The sequence below is a fragment of the Chlorocebus sabaeus genome, chromosome 8 (assembly GCF_047675955.1).
Source record: "Chlorocebus sabaeus isolate Y175 chromosome 8, mChlSab1.0.hap1, whole genome shotgun sequence".
NCBI classification, from domain to species: domain Eukaryota; kingdom Metazoa; phylum Chordata; class Mammalia; order Primates; family Cercopithecidae; genus Chlorocebus; species Chlorocebus sabaeus.
In genome coordinates this window covers 10,555,563-10,579,009 of record NC_132911.1, presented here as the reverse complement: position 1 = coordinate 10,579,009, position 23,447 = coordinate 10,555,563, and the positions used below count along the sequence as shown (strand labels likewise).

Genomic DNA, 23,447 nt, shown 5'->3' with positions numbered 1-23,447 from the left:
TTTACTTACTGGAACAACTTTTTAATACGTTCATATATTTAATCATTGTTTATTTAATCATTTAGAATTACAGCGACAGTCTCCTCCTGTCATGCCCTCTCCACCCTCCATACGTATACACACCACATACCAGATGTGGCTGATAAATGTTTTGGATTAATATATCTGGATTTTACTTCAACAGTGATTTTCTCTTTTGTAGGAACCTCCATATTTAACAATTCCCAGTAGCTACTTTTTACCCAATATGGCAGGCATTACATTCATGCCTTAGGATATATTATAGTGATTGAGTTTCTGTTTCTAAACATTTTTGATGGAAAGAATGAGTATAGGAGGCAGTTCCTTTTTGCAGTTCCACTCCAGGGGACCAGGGTTACGTGCATTACTATGTCTGTTAAACTTCTTGGAAGCAAGCCAGTATGTTATGGTGAGTTTCATGTGCAAGTGGTGAGCCACTAAAAGGCTTGCACAGTATTATAACTATTCTGAGGAGAGGAAGCGTTTGGAAATTCAGCAGTAAGGCAGCGGCAGCAACAAGCAGCCACAGTGGTAGTAAAGAGAGGGCAGGTTCACAGTTAGCATATTTCACAGCGTGAGCCAGCGAGCACATAGCTTCCCATACTGCTGCTTGAAGGAGGCAAACCAAAACTGCACATTGCAAGATTTTTCTAGTTTCGTGTTTATGATGTTAAGTCACAGTGATAATACTGTGCCATAAGTTGCCAACTTCATTGTACTCTGGAGAGGCTCTTTTGCTGCAGTGCTTTTTTTCTTTTTTTTTTCTTGAAAGAGAAAAAAATTGTGCAATGTATGTTTATGCCTACACCATGCCGAGACGACACTTCCCAGTAAATAATCTCTGTATCCCTGAGGTAAGATATTGTTTCTGCTTTCCCTGCACAGTGCTGCTGCAGCACGGAGCTGATCCAAACATTCGGAACACTGATGGGAAATCAGCCCTGGACCTGGCAGATCCTTCAGCCAAAGCTGTCCTTACAGGTAAGAACACAGAGAGCTACCAAATGAGTATATCTGTGTAACTCCTTACTTGATTTTATAAAATCTTGTTATGCTCAATTTTTCTTTTCACTGATGAAACTAAGCAAATATATCTGCCGTTATCTACTACTTTATTATTGATTTGCTATCTGTCTCATTAATTGGTATGCTGTCATAGCATAAGCAGTAAGATTGTTGGTCTACTTAGAATGATAGCATTAAATCATAACATCTTTTACTCATATTTTAGTCCTTTTTATGGTTTATATCATAATTTTTCTGTACCTCATCCTCTCAGTTGTTTAAGACCTTTACTGTTGAGCAAGCAAGGGTATTTATATGACTATAAAAGGAGTTTTGATTGGAAAGGCAACCTGCTGCCTTATTCCTTGGATCGATAGTTAAAGAAAATACGCGCTGCCTCTCCCTCGCCACCCCGTTTATACTTGAATCATGTGTTTTCACTTTCACCATGATAGCTAAGTTGTTTTTAACTGAGGCATTTATTATCTTTTTGCTTAAGATAATGCAAATTTGTGGCTTAAGTATTAGTTTTATTAAAGCAAATGCCAAGAACCAGCAAAGAGGAAATGCTAGAATGGAAAAGATCTCTCATAACAATATAGAAAATAGTGCTCTAAGTGTTTTCATTGATCTTCATTCTCAAAATGCTGCATTGGATCTATTTTTGTTTTTATTCTTAGCATCTGAGTCCTGCTGCCTTTGCCCTCTTTTACTTAACTGACCTTTGTAATGAGCCTCTGTCACTGCAGTGCTAACAGTATTGTTTTAGGCTCTGTGAAAGTAAATGACTTTTAACTACCTTTTAAATTTGCCCATGGTTGAAGGAAATACGTCTTTTGTTCTTAAATTTAGAGTTCATGGTGTGAAAATTTAGCAAAAATACTGAGGTGAAGGGAAAATGTTTATGTACAGAAAGCTTTGAAAATCTATGGAATTTTGCTTAATTGCTCTGCATAGAAAAACAACTTTGCACTGTGCTAAAATTAATATAATTATTGCTCAGAGTAATATGATTTTTCTCAATTAATCAGAGATTAGTGTATTTAGTTGCTGAATAACAGTAACATACACTAGAGTAATAAACCTATTTAAATTAGTGTAGATAAGAAATTTAAATATAAATATACAATTTTAAGTAATTAAATTAAAATACATAGCCTCGGGCCTGCTCAGATTCTACAGCCTTTCAGTCTCTTAACAAAGCCCTGGGCAACAATAACAGCTTTAGAGTGGTCTGTGACCAAAGGAGAAATATAGTGCATAGAAACAGGGGGAGATTATAAATGCTGAGCAAGACTCTCTCTATATCTAAATGTCCTCCCTCTGACCTTTCCTTCTCTCCAACTCTCAACACCTGCTTTGTCCATTTGGTAGATACATTTAATGTGACAATGCTTTTAGATCTGCTTTCACTTTTTTAAAAGGCAACATTTAATATAAGTTATTAACAAGAAACTCTCTCCTAATTTGTAATGAATTTCAGGGGAAACTGTATTGCATGTTGTTAGTTTGGGAAAGTGCTTTGGGACAATCACTCATGGAGACACAAGATTCCTGGAGGATAGTATCACATCTACTAAAATTGATTTGAAAGCCATCTAACACTGTACTTTGCTTAGATAGGAAGATATGAAAGTCTTGGTCATAATACTGATTTTGTTGATTATTCGTTTCAAGAATATCTACTTTTTTGGAAATGATATACAGCTTTTCAGATGTGATTTAAAAGGAAAAGTCTAGTAATATGGTTAATTTTGTTGAAATATAAACCAGTTCTATTTCTACATTCATGTTATATAATGCAGTGAAATAACACTTAGGTGAAATGTATCCCAAAATGTTTTTCATACCATACAGGTTCTCTAATAAGCAATTCTTTCCAGTGGAATTATGGTGAAAGAATTATTTCCAAAACTAAATTTAAAAGATTAAACATTAATTTTTTTAAAGGATATCTTTTGAAAGGAATGCCTTAGAGTTATTAGAGATCATTCGGAGTAATATATCATTCTTTATTTTTATGCCAGATGTAATTGTAGTACCCTTACTTACCTTGAGAGTGAAATTTTCATTCTTAAAATTTTTTTCTTTAGGAATTTACTGCTGAAAATCTCTTTCCAGTATCTCATCTTTTTATGTTACTACTTTTGTGCATTAGCCTAAACTGTGTGTAAGTATTTATGTGTTTTCCTTAAAGGCAATTAACAAAGTGACAATCTCTCTCTCTCTCTCTCTCTTTTTTTTTTTTTTTTTGAGATGGAGTTTTGCTCTGTTGCCCAGGCTGGAGTTCAGTGGCACGATCTCACCTCACTGCAGCCTCCGCCTCCTGGGTTCAAGCAATTCTTCTGCCTCACCCTCCCAGGTAGCTGGGATTACAGGCATGTGCCACCATGCCTGGCTAATTTTTGTATTTTTAGTAGAGATGGGGTTTCACCATATTGGCCAGGCTGGTCTCGAACTCCTGACCTCATGTGATCCGTCTGCCTGACAGTCTCTTTTTATAGAACATTTAAAAATATGTGACTAATACCCTCTTATACATAAGAATGCTTTTTTTTTTTTTTTTTTTTATAAAACTATACAAAGCAACAGTATACCCTTCATTTTGCAATTAAGGGACCCTAGCATGTAGCCATTGGTTTTGGAGAGTACACTTGGGTATTTAAATGAGAAGACTTACTCAGAGAGTCTCATCATCCTCTTTGCTGAATTATTGAGTAAGGGAATGATAGGCTTAGAAGAAATCTTGAAGGCTTTCTTTTGTTTTTCTGCTAATGACTGAAGTTCTGGTCAATAAACTGAAGGACTTGGAGGTGTTTAGGTTTTTTGTTTGTTCATTTTTTTGTTTTAAACAAGGATATGAAAAGTCAAAAACAACCTATGTAAATGTTATTGAAGAGCAGTTTTTGTGTGTTTTGATTATAAATTTTTTAAAGTAACATACTTTTGGCCTTTTTTTTCTGATTGTAAAAGAAATACATTCATTTGGAAATTGAGAGAAGCAGGAAAAGGATGAAAAAGAAAAATCATTTGTAATTTTGCTACTTAGAGATAACATTTTGGTGTACTTTATTTATAAAATCTTTTCTTCTGTGAGTATCCCACACTCTTATTTCTCTTTAATCAAATCAGCCTAATGTGTTATAACTGCTTAATAATATATATTTTTCAAATTTAGTTACATGAATGTTCCCCAAAGGCATTAAGTGTTTTTCTACAACCTCAGTTTATAACAACTTCATAGTACCCTTCTATGAGTATATTTTAGTTTTTTGAGTGAATTCCCTAGTGTTTCACTTTTAGGTATGTTGTTTTCAGTCTTTATTCTTCCTTGTGAATTTAGAGTCATTTAATTCTCTTGGAAGTGTGCTTCACCAGATTCAGTCTTCGTATCCATCGACATGGTAGATACTGCTATTCTTGACTTTGAAATAAGGAAGGTTTGGAAAATAAAGAGCTTTCCTTTTTAAAAAGGCTGCACTGCATGTGGTATTATGGGAGAGCCACATTTAAGTTAAAGGTGGTTGACAAAGGGAATGTCTGTTGAAGAGGACTAGAGAGTAGGGTCTTTGTTAATCACATAAAGGAGAGTCTGGGCAGAGTGGAAAGGATAGAGGGAGCAGTGGAAAGTTGAATCAAAAAAAGAGGTAAGAGCAGATTGAGACCGAGAGTTTGGAAAAGGATAGATGACCAAAGGAATGTTTATCGTTGACAGGACCAAGGATGATGGGGATGTAAAGTGAGTGAGTTTAGATGGTCACAGGGTTGCTAAGATAGTTGATGATCCTAGTATTTTCCTAGTATATTTAGGGTTAAGGGAATGGGAAGGAGGATATATTTGCATTCAGGTGTCTCAAGAATAAATTAGCTTTAACCTGGATTCATTGCACTTCTGAGGAAATCCAAATCTATGATTGATCCGTAGCCTCCAGTTTCTCTACAAGGAATCAGCTGTGGCTCAGGCCACCAGGCAATATTGAGGTATCTGGTGTGTTCTTGCTGAGACTGGCTTAGTGAGTCAGCAAAATCTGAAAAACTTTGCTTTTTTTTTTTTTTTTTTCCTACTGAGTGCCTCCTACTGCCCTTCAGATAAGACCAACATCTTTAGCATAACCAGTGAGGACTTAAGTGATCTGTGCCCTGACCACCTAGTTTTGACTACTAGATTTTGCCGAAAATTTGGAACTCCTTCCTTTTTTTTTTGAGACGGGGTCTCACTTTGTCGCCAGGTTGGAGTGCAGTGGCGCTATCTTGGCTCACTGCAGCCTCTGCCTCCCCACTTCAAGCGATTTTCCTGCCTCAGCTTCCCAGGTAGCTGGGACTATAGGCAGGCACCACCATGCCCAGCTAATTTTTGTATTTTTAGTAGAGATGGAGTTTCACCATCCTGTTGGCCAGGATGGTCTCGATCTCCTGACCTTGTGATCCACCCGCCTGGGCCTCCCAAAGTGCTGGGATTACAGGTATGAGCCACCGTGCCCGGCCGGTAATCCTTTCTTTGCCTCACACTTTGTATCCAACCTATCAGTAATTCAGGTCTACCGTACTTTCAAATCCCCAATCTGACCGTTTCTCACCATCCTCACAACCCTGGGCCACACCTTCATCCTCTGTTTCATGACAGCGGTAACCTCATAATGGATCTCTCTGCCATTACTTAAACTTCACTCAGTTCTCCTCACTGCAACTAGAATGGTCTTACTAAAGCATAAATCAGCTCTAGAATCAGAAAATTCTTTAGTATATTCCCATAGCCTCTGAATAAAATTCAGATTCTTTAACCGTGGCCTGTCGGGATTTGGCTCCTGCCTTGTATTTCTCTGATCTTGTCTTCTACTATATTCTTTCTTGGTCTCTTTGCTTTAGCTACAGCTGGTTGCTTGCTGCCCCTCAAACAGATGACCCCTTATTCTGTGTCTGGGCTAATGTAAGCTATTTACTGAAACTGGAACGCTTCCCCAGTTCATCAGTTAAATCTCTAGTTCAAATGTCTACTCCTCAGAGAAAGCTTCTTGTCCCTGGTGCCATTAGCCTACTTGGTTTCCTTCATGGAGTTACTGGTATCTGGCATTGCATTGTGGTGGTGATGTTTGTCCCAGTAGAATGACAGCATCACAAGGGTTTGGACTTTTGTCTGTCTTGTTTACTTCTTTATGCCCAGGACTTAGAAGAACACATAAAATGATCAATGAAATAAATGTCTAAGATCCGATTACTGGTAATTGGGGGCAGCATATTTTCCAGGTCATATAAATGTTCATTAACCATTACTTATTTGACATTTTATGCCAATAGTTTTAATAAATTTTTAGCTTCCTAAAAGTAGTTTTGAATTGCATATAGTTATATACATTTCTAAAACATAAGTGCATTTTTAAAATGTTTTAATTGGTAAAACAGATGAGGTTTACTGAGTTTTTATCAACAGATTTCTCAGATGGCTCTTATGATTGAGAACATTCCAATTCTGGAAAGATGAGGCTGCTTGCAGCTGTCACATCAGACATCCAGATGTCAAACCGAGGCCTTATTTTTGCTTTTTTTTTTTTTTTTTTTTTGAGATGGAGTTTTGCTCTTATGGCCCAGGCTGGAGTACAGTGGTGCAATCTCGGCTCACCGCAACCTCCACCTCCTGGGTTCAAGCGATTCTCCTGCCTCTCAGTCTCCCAAGTAGCTTGGATTACAGGCATGCGCCACCACGCCCAGCTAATTTTGTATTTTTAGTAGAGACAGGGTTTCACCACGTTGGTCAGGCTGGTCTTGAACTCCTGACCTCAGGTGATCCACCCACCTCAGCCTCCCTAAGTGCTGGGATTGCAGGCTTATTTTTGTTTTTTTCTTTTGGCCATTGTTGTGTTAGTATGCGGTTTTGCACATTAGCTATACTATAGCCTGGCATATTGCATACCATATGTAGTACATGTTTTACTGTCAGACTATATGATTACTTTTCTCCTGCTGTTAATCTGAACTTAAAGAATTACTTATCAGGTATTAGAAAGTCTAATTATACAGACTGCATCCTAAAAAATAAACTATAAGCAGAAATAAACCTTACCTTATTGAGAAAAGTTGTATATTTATCTATCTGAATTTTATTGGGGAAATTATTAAGATGAATTTCTGATTTTAAAACATTGCCTTTAGTATTATAGCAAAGGAAATTAAAAGGTGTCACTGCTGAAACAAAACAATGTGAATACTCATTTTAAATATATGTTAAAATGTTAATTTCTTGACTAAGAAACATATTAATAGTTTAATCTTGTATAATTTTGGACATGAGTAGGAAAATTTAAAGTTTGCTATTAAAAGTGGTTGAAAGACTTTTTTGAAATTTTTAAAATATGAAGACAGTTTAGGAGAAGAATATAAAACTCATACCTTTTTAAAAAGATTATATCTGACATAAGAGATTAATTTCAATTTTCAAGTGTTGTTTGCACCATGAAGAAACAGCTAAGCCAGTTTCTTTCTTTTTTTTTTATTAGCAGCAGGTATTTATTTCATAGTTCATATTGAATTTTTAGATTCTTACAGCAAGCCAAACTTTAAGAAGTTAGCGTTACATAAAATATAGTGACAATAATAATAGCTGACACCTCCTGAATCCTCCTTTGATCCAGGTGCTGTTTCAAGGGCGTTGAATCCTTACAATGAAGCTATGAGGTGGATATTGTTATTGTACTCATTTTTACAGATGGAGAGGTTAAGTTACTTCTAAGTTCACAGTACCATCAAGGGGAATTAATAGGAATTTGAATTCAAACAGTTTGGCTCCAGGATCAATGAGTACTCCTATATGTGCAGAATCAGACTTTTTAGCTATTTGTTCATTTGGAAGGACATGGTATGGCCCAAAACAAAAATAAAATCAGAGTGGCCCATAAATATAAACTCCAGGGCTTGAATCTAGTCTGTTAATATGATGTTCCTTTTTTTTAGATTAAAGATTCCTCCTTTTGAAAGACAAAAAGTTACCTAATATTGCCAGTAAGATTTATCATCATATTACTATAATAAAATGGATTAATTTGGTAATAACTTGATCTTTTGAACTTTGCATAGTAACCTTCCCTTATCTGTGGGGATACATTCTAAGACCCCAGTGGATACCTGAAACCACAAATAGTACTGAACCCTATACAGATTATGGTTTTTCCTATATGTACATACCTCTAATAAAGTTTAATTCCTAAATTAGGCACAGTAAGAGATTAACAACAATACCAATAATAAAACAGTTATAATGATAAACTATAATGAGAGATATGTCAATGTCATCTCTGTCTCTGTCTCACAATATCTAATTGTACTGTATTCACCTATTTTCAGACTGGTTGACTGGGGGTAACTGAAACCACGTAAAGGGAAACTGCAGATAATGGGGAATATCATAAATGATCTTCTTCAGTCTTTGCTCTCTAGTCACTAGGGTTGATGAACATTCATTTGAAACTTAAAACAACTAGACTCTCTAAGGAAAGATGTAGTATTTAAAATGTTTGAGCTATTCATAGGTAAGAGGCAGATCAAATAATGTAAATAGACCTTCAGTTAGTTATAGACAGTAACCTGTGTACAGGCATACCTCAGAGATAGTGCAGATTTGGTTTCAGACCACTATAAAGAAGCAAATATTGCCATAAAGTGAAACACACTTTTTTTTTTTTTGGTTTCCTAGTGAATTTGATAGTTGTGTTCATACTGTATAGTGTGCAATAGCATTATGTCTAAAAAAAGTTCTACCTTAATTAAAAATACTTTATTGCGAAAAAATGCTAACGAAGTGAGCACATGCTGTGGGAAAAATGGTGCCAATAGACTTGCTGGATGCAAGGTTGCCACAAACCTTCAATTTGTAGAAAATGTGTATCTGCAAAGTACAATAAAATGAGGTATGTTGTTTATGGAGTGGGAGGGAATAGAAATTAACTTTCTGGGCTGGGTGCTGTGACTCATGCCTGTAATCCCAGCACTTTGGGAGGCCAAGGCAGGCAGATCACTTGAGGCCAGGAGTTCAAGACCAGCCTGGCCAATATGGTGAAACCCCGTCTCTACTAAAAATACGAAATTTAGCTGGGCGTGGTGGCAGGTGCCTGTAATCCCAGCCACTCAGGAGGTTGAGGCTGGAGAATTGCTTGAACCCGGGAGGCAGAAGTTACAGTGAACCGAGATCGTGCCACTGCACTCCAGTCTGGGCGACAGAGCAAGAGACATTGTCTCAAGAAAAAAGGAAAACAACAACAACAACTAACTTTCTGTTTAGATAATCTCAGCACTCTAGTACTTCAAGTCCTTCCAATGAATCTTTTTGTGTAAATAAAGCCACCACGCTTATATCATTAAAACCAGCATGATCTTTTAACTCATCAAAAGTGACATATTTGTGAAGCATGATAACTTGTTAGTGTATATGGAGAGCAGCTGTCATTTTCCTTAGTAAATTATAGCAACTCTGTAGCATTTGTATTGCAATTTGGATTCGAACTTCAACTACAACCAAATTGGTATTTTAAATGGTTCTTTATAATACATTACTGTTAATATTTGCTTTCTTAAAGTAGCACGTGTGATGTTAGAATTCATTAATGCTTTGCTATTGTAATGGTTACCAGCTCTATAGGAGTTTTATTAAACTTTTATTTTGACATAATTGTAAGTCCCCATGCAATTGTAAGAAATAATAAAAAAAAAGTCCCTTGTACCTTTTCCCTAGTTTCATCTAGTGGTAACGTCTTGCAGAACTGTAATATAACATCACAGCCAGGATATTGACATTGATGCAGTCTATGGGACATTTCTGCCATAGAAATACGTAGATACTGTTCTGTATTTTACTTATAATATCTTTATCTAGTTTTTTTATTAGGGTAAACCTGGCCTTATAGAATGAGTTAGTTTTCCCCTTTTATTTTCTGGAAGAGACTGTAATGTGTTAGTAATACATTCAGCCCTAGGTGTCCTCAGGGGTACTGGTTCCAGGACCCGCTGAAGATGCAGATGTTCAAATCCCTTGTAAAAAGTTATATAGTGGCCAGGCGCGGTGGCTCAAGCCTGTAATCCCAGCACTTTGGGAGGCCGAGACGGGCGGATCACGAGGTCAGGAGATCGAGACCATCCTGGCTAACACGGTGAAACCCCGTCTCTACTAAAAAATAAAAACTAGCCAGGCGAGGTGGTGGGCGCCTGTAGTCCCAGCTACTCGGGAGGCTGAGGCAGGAGAATGGTGTAAACCCGGGAGGCGGAGCTTGCAGTGAGTGGAGATCTGGCCACTGTACTCCAGCCTGGGCGACAAAGTGAGACTCCGTCTCAAAAAAAAAAAAAAAAAAAAAAGTTACATAGTATAACCTATGGAGGCACATCCTCCCATATACTTTAAATCATCTTTAGATTAGTTATAACTAATACAAAGTCAGTGCTATATAAATAGTTTTGTTATACTATATTTTTTTATTTGTATTTTTATTATTTTTTAAATCTGTAGTTGGTTGAATCCATAAATGCAGAACCCACAGATACATAGGGCCAACTGTATTTCTCCTTAAATGTTTGGTAGAATTCACTAGTGAAACCATTTGGGCCTAATAATTTTATTATTATTATTATTATTTGATTCAATTTTAAATAGGTCTAAAACTAATTAGGTTATTTATTTCTTCTTGTGTGAGTCTTAGTTATTTATGTCTTTCAAGGAAATGGTCACTTTCATCTAAGTTGTCAAATTTGTGCATAGAGTTGTTTTTAGTTTCTTTTTATCAGATGTTTGGTGCCTGCAGGGTCTGTAGTGAAATCCCCTGTTTCATTCCTGATATTGGTAACTTGTGTTTTCTCCTTTTCTTTGTCAATTTTATTGATCTTTTCAAATAACCAATTCTTTGTTTCATTGTTTTTTTAAAAAATTCTTTCTCTGTTTTCAATATTGTTGATTTTTGTTTATTATTATTTCCTTTTTTCTGCTTATTTTGGGCTCATTTTGCTCTTTTTTGGGTTTTTGAGGTAGGAGCTTAGAAAATTGACTTTTTCCCCCCTTTTTCCTAATGTGTGTATTTAATGTTATAAATTTCTTCTAAGTACTGCTTTTGCTGTGATTCACACGTTTTGATTTGTTCCATTTTCATGTTCATTCAGTTAAATTTTTTATGTTTTTAAATTTCTCTTGAGATTTCCTCTTTAACCCACAGACTATTTATTTAAGAGTATGGTTGTTTAGATTCTGTTTGGAGATTTTTCTGCTACCTTTCTGATGTTACTTTCTAGTTTGATTCCATTGTGATTGCAATTTTTTTGATTTTCAAATCTTTATTTGGAGAAAGGTAGGACAAAGTTCATGGCTCAGGACATGGACTATTTTTGTAAATGTTCTATGGGCATGTGAAGAGAATGTATTTTCTGATGTTTTTGGATGTAGTGTTCTATAAATGTCTGTTATTAATAGATTCTGTTGGTTGATGGTATCATTGAGTTCTATATCCTTGCTGATTTTCTGTCTGGTTGTTCTATCAGTTGTTGAGTAGTGAAGTTTCTAACTATAATTGTAGATGTAATTATTTCTCCTTTAATTTCTATCAGTTTTTGTTTCATATATTTTGTAGCTTTGTTGTTTGGCGCATACACATTTAGGATTGTTATGTGATTGACCGTTTCTTCATTTTATAAAAACTTTCATAATTTTCTTTGCTGTAAATTCCACTTTATGTGATATTAACATAACCACTCCTGCCTTTTTAAAATTGAGATTTGTGTGACACAGATTTTTTGATTCTTTTACTTTCAACCTGCCAATATCATTATGTGTGAACTGAATTCCATTTAGATGGCATATTAATTGAATCATGTGTTCTCATCCATGCTGACAATTTGTTTTTGAATTGGTATACTTAGGCCCTGTGAGATTTGTGACAAATTCCTCACCTCTAAAACCGTAAGATAATAAATGTGTGTTGTTTTAAGCTACTAAGTTTATGATAATTTATTGCAGTAGTAATAGGAAACTAATGCAGTATCTATGGATTGTCTTTTTTATTCAGTTTGAGATCTTCATAGTTCTTTGTATGACAAGTGATTTTCTGTTGAAACCTGAGCATGTTGAATATTATTCTTAAGACCCTGGATCTTACGCAAACTTGTTTTAGCTGGCTTAATTTGATGCACTCTGGCAGGAGAATTGTGGGGGTTGGGGAAGGACACTGCTACCTTACAGTCAGTTGTGGATAGAAGTCTAGGTTCCCTATCTGGTCACTTTTGACACCCATGAGGGAGTTTTTAATTATTGCTGCCTCTCCTGTGAGTGTACTTGCTTGAGAATACTATAGTATTTATTAATCCCAATGGCTGTACTATAAAATGTGTGTTTGATCTTCAACCAGTTTCCTGGCATACAATTCCTAAAAATATTTAGAATCTTCAGAGCCATGTCTTTTTGTATGCTAATGAGTTTACTGATGTCTGGCAGTCTCTACGTAGCTTCAGGATGGAGGCTGGTCGTTGGATAGACCAGAGCGTAATTAGAGGGTTGGACTTTCAGCACAACCCCACTGGGGAAGGGAGAGAGGCTGATGGCTAAGTTGATCACCAATGGCCAGTAGTTTAATCAGTTGTGCCTATGTAATGAAGCCTCCATGAAGACTCACAGGGTCTGGAGAGCTTCCAGAGAGCTGCACATGTGGAGGTTCCTGGCAGCTGGCACTCTGGGGATGGCATGGAAGCTCCTTTCCCCCTTCCCATGCCTTGCCATATGCATCTCTTTATCTGTATTCTTTATAAATGCTTTATAATAAACTAGTAAATGTAAGTAAGTGTTTTTCTGAGTTCTGTGAGCCACTCTAGCAAATAAATTAAACCCAAAGACGAGGTCATGGGAACCTCAGTTTATAGCTGGTCAGTCAGAAGCACAGGAAAACAACTTGGGATGTGTCATTGGCATCAGAAACGGCGGGTAGTCTTTTTAGGACTGAGCCCCCAGCTTGCGGGATCTAGTGCTGTCTCCAGGTAGTGTCAGAACTGATTTGGAGGCCATCCTGCTGGTGCCTGTGGTAAAATTGCTTGCTTGGTGTTTGGGGAAAACTCCCCACGCGTTCAGTCCCAGAAATCTTGTGTGGTGTTTGTGATGGTGCCAGAGCAGAGGAAAAACTGTTTGTTTGTGTTTTTCCACTCACTGTTTGGCCTATTTTGTTGCCATAATCAAGAAATGAATGTAGCTGAAAAAAGAAAAATACAGTGTAATTGTCAGATTTCACTTTATAATCATAACCATAAATCTCAAATGGGTTTTTATCCTTGCCTCAGCCACTTCTTTTTACAAATTTTTAGCACTCCTTCAATTTCTTCCTCTCAGCTTATTACTTTTTTCATATTTCATTGAAAAAATAGATGCCATCAAACAAGAACTTATTGCCATCACCAATTCCACCAACTTAGCTGCAGCTGCACTCGTGTGCTCTGCTTTCCTTCTTTCTTCAATGGAGAAACATCCTGCTTCTTTCTAAGACCACCTCTCGTCTACTTTTTGCTCTGGATTTCATTCCATCTCACCTTCTCAGGAATTTGTTTCCTGCAGCTATGCTCTGCTTTATTGATTTATATCCATCTGCTTATATGTATGGAATTCTGGTAGCTCACATCTTTTACAACAACAAAATCAAAAACCATTCTTTTGTGTCAATTCTTACACTACTCTTTAGTCACCTGTTTTTCTGCTTCCTTTTAGAGCATAAGGAACTGCCTAGGGCTGCTCACTACTTTCTTACTTTTTAGTCTGAACTAAACTCACCTGGTACTGTTTTCATCCCTAACGACTGTACTGAAATGTCTTTTTGTTGTTGTTACTATTTTTTCTCCCTGAGTTTTTCGACAGACTCCGTCTTGCATATCCATTGGCCACTTTCTCGTGGAGCCTCTCAGCAGCATTCAACAAAATTTATTACAACTTCCTTTTTTAAACGGTCTTCTGATGATTTGCAAGGTACAAATTCCTCCTGCTTTTTTATTTTTTTCTTTCATTTCATCGATAGATCTTTCTCATGATGATTATTTCTCTTCTGCTCCACATTCAGCTAGTAGAAAGGCCCAGGTTAAGTCCTAGAATTTTTACTCCTCCCTTTTTTACTCCTGCCCATCTAACTTTGGTGTGATTTCATCGAGTTCATTTTAAATAGCATCTATGTGCTAAAGACCCCTCTCGTTCAAACCTCCTACCTTCCGGTTGATAGCTCTCGTGTTGCTCTGCCCTCTTCAGAAGTACATATCCTACTACCTGCTGGACATTTCCAAATGAGTTGTCTGGTTGTCTCAACCTTAACATGGCCAACACAGAACTCTTTATCTCCCTATCCAACCCTATTGCCATGCCCACCAAACTTGAACCCCATTCTTTCCCTCTCAGGAAATACTACCACAAGCTACCCAGTTGCTCCAGCCAAAAACCTACAAGTCGGACTTGATTCTTCTCTTGTTCTCTTACCTTGTATTCAGTTCATCGTTCAGTTTTGTTGCTTTTACCTCCAAAATCTATTCCAAATCCATTTTTCTTAGTTGTTGTGACTGCCAGCAAACATTCTGATTTATACTAGGTCTTACCAAAGTGTGGTCTGTAGACTGGTTTTAATGACCTGTTTGTTTCTGGCCTGCAATGAAATAAGGGGCTGGCACCAGAATATAAATCAGTGGTATCATTAAGCACACCTTTAGTTTACTTGACTTCTTTTTTTAATAGCAAGATTTCCTTGTTGAAAAAGCAGTACATTCTGATGCAGACTCCTAATCTTGCCGAGCAGTGACATTGCAGCCCAGCTACTTTGAATAGTGTTACTGTAGACTCATAGCTGATAGCCCCCTGACTGCTGTACGTCAGGCTTCCTTAAGTCTGTTCTCTACATAGCAGACAGGAACTTTTAAAAAATGTTAACTGGTTTATTTCATTCATTCCTTAAAAATCTTTTCATTTAGAAAAACATTCAGACTTTGTTTTCCTTTTTTTTTTTTTTTTTTTTGAGACGGAGTCTCGCTCTGTCGCCCAGGCTGGAGTGCAGTGGTGCGATCTTGGCTCACTGCAAGCTCCACCTCCTGGGTTTATGCCATTCTCCTGCCTCAGTCTCCCGAGTAGCTGGGACTACAGGCGCCTGCCACCACGCCCAGCTAATTTTTTGTATTTTTTAGTAGAGACGGGGTTTCACTGTATTAGCCAGGATGGTCTCAATCTCCTGACCTCGTGATCCACCCACCTGGGCCTCCCAAAGTGCTGGGATTGCAGGCGTGAGCCACTGTGCAGGCCAACATTCAGATTTTTCATCTGGCCCCTATCTACCTGACTGCAATGATTAGTACTTTTCCTGTTGCTCCTGTATTCCAGCCATAGTTGCCTCCTTGCTGTTACTCAAGTTGGTTTCTCTCTTGGGTTCTTTTTCTACCTTTCTTCTCTTCCCAGACTGCTAGTTGCTTTGTTTAAAATATTCTTTTCCTTAAATTTTTACTTAACTACTTTGTTTTTTTGTTTTGTTTTGTTTTTTGTTTCTTTGTTCATGTCTGTTTTTTGAGATGAAGTCTCGCTCTGTCGCCCAGGCTGGAGTGCAGTGATGGGATCTTGGCTCACTGCAACCTCCGCCTCCCGGGTTCACGCCATTCTCCTGCCTCAGCCTCCTGAGTAGCTGGGACTACAGGCGCCCGCCGCCACACCCGGCTAATTTTTTGTGTTTTTAGTAGACACGGGGTTTCACCAGCCAGGATGGTCTCAATCTCCCGACCTTGTGATCCGCACGCCTCGGCCTCCCATGCTGGGAGGTCTCAGCCCAAAAATCACCACCGCTAATAAACTCTTCCTGACCTTTCATATAGGATAGTGTCTAGTGCAGCTACCAGTCACCCTTTATATCCCCTATCTCTCACTGTCTGCAGTGATTTCATTTACTTACTGTTTTGTTTATTCATGGCCTGATTCTCACCCCTGACTTTCAGTACTGGCTTCATAAGAAGTCAATTTTTTTCTCCTTTGTTCATTGTTATGGTTCCAGCACTCAATAAATATTTGTAAATGAATAATCATTCCGCCAGTGGGTGCTTCATAGACTAGCACTGTTATATTATAGCAGCACAACATGGTAAAATCAAAACAGCATACCAGCAATATAAAAGGTACAAGAAATATTAGGGAGGCAAGCTGGAATCGACAATAAGAAGATTTGAAAAGAGACCTTTGATAAGTTGTCTTATCTGGTGGTTGGTTTGTTAAATCTTTGTTGGTCTGTGGATCTCAGAATCTGCGAGTTCTACTTTCAGCTGCTCTTCAATAAACTAGCAGAGTTACTCTTCAAATAATTAGATACTTAGAGAAAAGCCCCAGCAAATCCCCATCACATTAATGGGGGGAAAACACCTCTTATTTATAAATTCATGCTATATAAAAGTTCCTATAATAGAGTGTGCAATGTCTGGCCCATACTAGTACTCCAATAATAGCCTTTGTTATTGAAGAAGAATTACAGAGAATCAGTTGTTTGCAGACTGCATTCGGAATTGTCATTAGGTTTCTGTAGTCTAGGCAGAATCATCCTAAATGAATGAAATAACCTATCAAGAAAGAGATTCTAAAACTTTTCAATTGACATTTATTGATTGCCTAATGCTCTAGAAACATTCTCGGAACCTTAAAAAAATTAAATGATTTTATCCAGAAATTCTTTACTGTATCTAATGTAAAGCCTCCTTTTTACTATATTTTCTCCTTGATGAAGCAGTACATACATTATCATGAGCTTTTCTAAAATCTTCATTCATTTATACAAGACCTTTATTAATTTGCTTATTTTTAAACCAAACAAGTCTTAATTCTGTTGACTCTCACAAGGCTGCTTTTTTAAACTAGATATTCTTGGCTAAGTATTAGAAGCCTCAAATGTACTGATTTCAAATATCTCATTTAACCATTGACTAGTTCATAAAGTAGTTTTTATAACATTATTATTACAATACCCCAAATCTTTACATAGCTAGAATCCTCCTGTGCTTCTGAAGGACATCAAAAGTGATGTGATCTTCTCACATCCCTAGCCAGGTCAATCATGAGCCATTTTAGGGTGTTTAGGCTAGACGACAGATTAAGAACTGTCTAAGTCTTAGAACAATCCTGCTCCATTGAGATATGATTTTTATAAGTATACTTTCACATAATGCTTATAAGTCATGAAATGTACTGATGAAAAAGAAGCCATTGGTAATTACTCTGTAAAATAAGTTATCTAGTGTAGTAGAAGAAAATTTACTAAAAACTAAACTAATTTGACATGCTATCATTTTGATAAACACTCTTGTCTCTATTTGGTAGACTTAGTTATCACAATCAAATTTGTCTTCTGCTTTAGAATACAGGGAGATCATCTCATTCATTCTAGTCTACACAATTTTAAGTTTTATATTTGTGAGCCTATTTGTGTTTAATTTTTCCAACTCTCTTTTTGACTTTCCATCTTAGTTCTTCAGTCATAAGTCTTTTCCAAAATAGCGCTACAACAAAATCTGACATGGTTGGTTGAATTTTTTTTTCAAGAAAGTGTCAAGTTTTTAAGAATTTCAACATGAATCCAGCAACAGAATGCAGATATAGCTAAGAAATGGCAGCCGAGATGGCAGTGATACATGCTTCAGTGGTTTACTCATTTGTAAACCGTATGAGGAAAAGAGGAGATTAACATTGGCTTGTATCTTCAGAAGTAATCATATTCTTCATTAAAATGAAATTCTTCATTAAAACCTTTGACAAAGCTTTCAGCAGAGTATTAATGGCAGTTTTATTTGTTATTGTTGTTTGTATTCCCTGAAAGCCTAATGATATTAAAAGCTGAAACTTATAATTAGACCTTTGATAAGTAGAAAGATGCCAGACTTCATGTATTAAAATACAAAGAAGTTTTTACTTCTGTTTAATTCATATTCAACTGCTGTTTTTGCCTCAAAGTTGCACTTTAAACCACTAAGTCAGTTGAGCTGTTTGAATTTTATGAGTCATATGTCATTGCTAATGTCAAGCTTCCCTACGACTGTTTCTCCAAATTTTTATTATTTTTATTTTGAAAAATTTCCAACTTATAGGAAAGTTTTAAAAAATACTAAGATGAATACCTATATACTCTTCACATAGGTTCACCAATTATTAACATATTTCAGGGTGTTTAATATTCTTTTCCCTCTCTTTATATATTTTTTCTTCTCAGCAATTCAGCATTAATACAATACTACTATTTATTGGACAATTCATCTTCTTACTGTTTCATGAAAAATTTCTTCACTTTTGACCTTTCCCTTCAATACCAGGTAACTCTTTCTTTCAACTGCTTTTGAGCTGCTTGAACCCTATCAGAGACACTTAGAAATCCATATAGCATTTAATCTCTGCTTAGATGTCACCTCTTTTCTACAGATGCATTTCAATATCTACTGAAATGTTTGCTTGTTTTCTTTTACTTCTTTTACTTTTGATTTAATGATGTTACTACTCTCTCTATGTTGTTGTTTTTTTTTTTTTTTTTTGAGACAGAGTCTCACTCCGTCGCCCAGGCTGGAATGCAGTGGCATGATCTCAGCTTACTGCAAGCTCCACTTCCCAGGTTCACACCATTCTCCTGCTTCAGCCTCCTGAGTGGTTGGGACTACAGGCACCTGCCACCACGCCTGGCTAATTTTTTGTATTTTTAGTAAAGACGGAGTTTCACCGTGTTAGCCAGGATGGTCTCAATCTCCTGACCTTGTGATCCGCCTGCCTTGGCCTCCCAAAGTGCTGGGATTACAGGCGTGAGCCACCACGCCCAGCCAAATTAAGATTTTATAATCTTCCTTCCAAAAATGTACTACTAACCTTCTCAAAGGAGTTTAATTCATAGGTGATCCAGAACTGGATTTTCTAAGTTTATGATCTTCAACAATAAAAATATATAAGCAATAGGTTATTCATTATTTGTAATTGCAAAATATTGGAGCCTGCCTAAGTGCCCAAATATAGGAGACTGGTTGAATAATGTGTACAAAACCACAATATTTTACATCTGTAAAATAGTGAAGTTCTCCAGAACTGATGGATTACTTTCTAAGATATGTTGTTTAGTGAAACAGTACAAAAGAGTGTTTACAATATGCCATCCTTTTTGTCAGAAACAATATGTGATAACCAGCCTTTAAGATGGTTCCCAATCAACCTGTCTCCTAGTAGTCTCATGTTTGCATAGTCCCCTCCCACATTGTAGCAGAATTTTTCTGTGTGAGCACTAGCATACGGCAGAGCTGATGATAAGCCATATCCAGGATGGTCATAAAAACTATGGCTTTTATGTTGGGCTGTTTTTCTCATTCACTTGGATCACTTGCTCTGGAAGCAGCCAACTGCCATAAGACAAGCCCATTTCGGGAGGTACTGAAGTCTCTGGCCAATAGCCAGTGAGAAACTGAGGCTTGTCAATAACCACATAAAGATTCTCGGAAGCAGATTTTCCACCCACATTGAAGACTTGAGATGAGACATGATAGTCCCCACATATAGCTTGGCAGCAACCTTGTTGGAAATGCTGAGTCAGAATCATCCAGCTAACCATTCCCAGATTCCTGACCCTCAGAAACTACGTGAAATAACATTCATTCTTTTAAGTTGTGAAGCCTGGATGTAATTTGCTAGGCAGAAATAGATTATTTATACACTATAGGAATTAAGGGGAAAAAAAACTCATTTAACTGCATGTATATATATATATATATATGTGTATATATAATTTTTTTTTCTTTGCCAAAAATAAGCACAAGAAGGATAAACCAGAAAACACTGAAATTGATTACCTGTCAGAAGGTGAGAATAGAGACTAGATAAGACATTAACTAGACCATGCCATTTTGGTATAATTTTAATTTCTGGAAGCATGTTAATGTGCTACATATTAAAAAATAAAATTAAATTGAGGATGGGGGAAAAACACCTACAATTTGAATGTAAACAGAAACAAATGAACCACCTCTATGTCAAACAACCACACTGAAGAAAGTGAAGAACTAATCTAAGTAACTTTTGAACGTAATTCTTTGACTTCATATCCTCAGTGTAGGAGGAAAGAAAAGAGAATTTCAAACAAACTTTGACTTCTTATTAAGTTTGTTGTTCTGTGTTTTTTGCAGTGTGTGGTAGAGTAATTCTGCAACTATTTTATGTATGCTGTAAGATTAAGCAAATAAGTAAATGTGTTGGGAGCCAGGGCTCTTACTGTAGAAGAAGAATATACAAATGTGGAAGGGGGAAGAAAAGGAGAAACTTGTGGATTTGGATTGAAGTTGTAGGTATCAGAATCATTGGTGGAAACAAACCTCTACCTAGTTCTGCTGCAGAAAAGACCTAGAAGCAGTGAGACCCCGATAGCAGTGGGGCACACCTGCTTCCAAGAGCTTGGTTTCTACATGCTGTTTATTAAAAGACACCAGGACTTTGGAAAAAAATGACTGATTTCAAAGCTAGGTCAGGGAAGGTATAAAGTGAGCCTGGAACATCTTGTGTGCTAGAAAGTAATGAACTGCTCAAAGAAAGAATGGAGAAATATGCAAAGAACATAGGAACCATCCTCAAGGGGCTCCCAATGATAATATCTGGGATAGTTTGACTATCAAAGTATATCATTATAGTGATGGATTATATAGCCCATTGTATGAAATAGGAATTCGTCAGTGGTAATACATGAATGAATGGGGAGGGACACTTTCTTACTGTAGAATGCCTACTCATCAATGTGTAGGGACTGTTGGATTTGGAAAATCACCATTTGCAACCATGATGGTAAAGACTGGTTAGGACAAGAATCATTAGTGGATGCCAAATCTCAGGGGCAATGTTTGATGAGCAGCTGTATAATTACATGGTTCTCAGCATGATTGCTCATAGATTGATAATTACTTGGGAAAAACTATACATTGGCAAAATTTGACAATACTTTTCTGGCTATCCAAATTAACATCACTAATGAGAATGAAATAAGCCTGTGTACTGGCAGATGTAATACCTGAGAAGGTCACAACATTTCTTATGTTGTATTCTGGCTAGGGAGGCATGACTAAATCTCATGAGAAAACATTAAACAAATTCCAATTTAGGTTCATTCTACGAAATAATTAGCCTGTATTTTTAAAAAATGTCAGTGTCTTGAAAGACAAAAGCTGAGGAATTACTCCAAATTAAAGGAAACTAAAGAGACACGACAAGTAAATGCAAAATATATGATCCTGGACTAGAGGAGAAAAATGCTATGAAGGATACAATAGGAAAGACTGACAAAATTGGAGCACATACTGTATAGTAGATGAAAAGTATTGTACCCGTGTTACTTGAATTTAATTATTGTGCTGTGGTCACATAAAAAAAGTATTGTTTTAAAAAAATAGGCACTGAAGTACTACATGCAAGGAGAAATGATGTATGAATGTATTGCAACCTTCTCAAATGGTTAAAAAAATTGATTGTTACATATACCTATGTACATAAACATAGGAGAGAGAAGATATAAAGCACGTGGGCAGATGATTAAAAGTAGGTGAGATGGAGGATATGCAGGAGCCCCCGTACTAATTTTGCAAATTTTCTGTTTGAAGTTGTTTCAAGTAAAATGTTACTCAGAGTGATTATGCTGGCCGTAAGAAAGAATAAGGAAAACAGTTTGATTGATGTTAGTAAGTTATGTGGTCATGCCATCTATGCTAGCTTTTCTAATTTTTCACCTTAGCCTTGTTTTTGAATTATTAGTGTTTATAAAGAGCTCAAAACTTTTTTTTTCTTTTTCTTTACATTTTGCTTCTAACTGCATTAATTGTCTTTTCTATTGATTGTTGTTTCAAAATTAAATGTCTTTTTTTTTCCTGTGAATAAAGTTAAAAGTTCCCAGGCCTCATTTTAAATCAGAGCATTTTGTGGGCATTGTCATAATTGTTAACTTTCCTTGCTTTCTATCTTGTTCTGAAGAAAACTCTTGGGCATTACATCTGTTGAGGCTGTTTTGAAGCAAATGATACCTGTATCATTTTGTCTCACCTATTCCATAAGACGACAATAGATTCAGTGTTCCTAATTGGTCAAGAGTGCATTTACTTCATTCTTTGAGGATACATTACCTTAGTTGGACACCAGACGAGTACTAACTAGTTCCCAGAAAGCTTATTAGCCAAATTAGCCTTCTTAGCTTTGTATATATGACTGCAATATGTAAGTAATCAGTACTTTCTCTTCTTAGGGAAAACGTCAGGCCTACTTAGAATGTCAGTAATTTAGTACCTTAATATTGTTTGTTTGATCATTAGCCTCTTGACAGTTTTAAAATTGCTAGACCTTTATTGATGTGGATATTGGAAATCATCTGAATTGACAGCTTGAGTGGACATGCAGAAGAATACAGTGAGGAATATACTCAAATCTTTTTGAATGAAAGTGGAAACTGTATAATTATCTGAAATGACTATGAGTTATTTTAGACATGGGCATTTCTCTTAAAAGAAGTAATATTTGGGAGATTAATTAGATAGGAAACCAGTCCTAGACAAGGAATGCTTTTCAAGTGTAGACTGTCCATTGATTTGTGGATGATCAGAACTTTGGTATTTCCTGTAGTATCATGTTGTTTTTCTTTCTGAAGATACAAACTGGTTCTGTGTACCAGTTTTTATGTTCCTTCCTCAGGTTTTTTCTTTGTGGGGAAACATTGCTCTTTATAATTCTAGTTATATATATTTGGCTCCAGTATTTGAAAATGGGCCCCAGGTGAATAAAAAACAATCTTTTTTCTCTATTGATGTTCTAATCTTTCCATATATATATTTTTTAATTATTCTATTACCCTTCAATGCACTGAGAGTGAATGATAAATTGCTTATCACGGGACATAAAAATGACTCTTGCTTTGAAGAAGTTATTAGAATGCCAGTGGCAATAACAGACAGACTTGGGACTGTATCATTTTCTCTAGGAGAGCAACAAATTTTGTGAACTTGTTTACAAAATAAGTCTTCTTATTTTAAAAACCTAATGAGGGAAAGTAAAATGCTCATTTGCTTATACTCTTTGTAAAAGAAAACCAAAAACATACGAAGTAGAAATATTAATGGTGATTTATAGGAGAGAAGTCTAGCCAGGAATAAAGAAGGGAAAGAAACTCCATTAAGAATGCAAGCAATGTTTAAACCACTTTATACGTACTACCGTCACCAGAAGCTTGTGATTTTATTTATTTCTTTTTCTTAAGGTTATATTTTAATGTGTGCCCTTCTGAATATTTGAACTCTTATTATTATTATTATTTACTTATACATTTTTAGAGATGGGATCTTGCTTTGTTGCCCAGGCTGGAGTGTAATGGTATGATCATAGCTCACTGCAGCCTCAAACTCCTGGGCCCAAGGTATCCTCCCACCTCGGCCTC

General features: G+C 36.5%; 1 protein-coding gene across 1 annotated transcript in view; it reads left to right on the top strand.

Moving 5' to 3' along the window:
• The window catches only part of TNKS (tankyrase), a 224,016-nt gene that overhangs the window by 61,468 nt on the left and 139,101 nt on the right, over positions 1–23,447 (top strand). Inside the window, exon 3 of the mRNA XM_007961676.3 lies at positions 907–1,002. Within this exon, the coding sequence (XP_007959867.3) occupies positions 907–1,002 (96 nt within the window). The remainder of the gene's footprint in view (positions 1–906; positions 1,003–23,447) is intronic.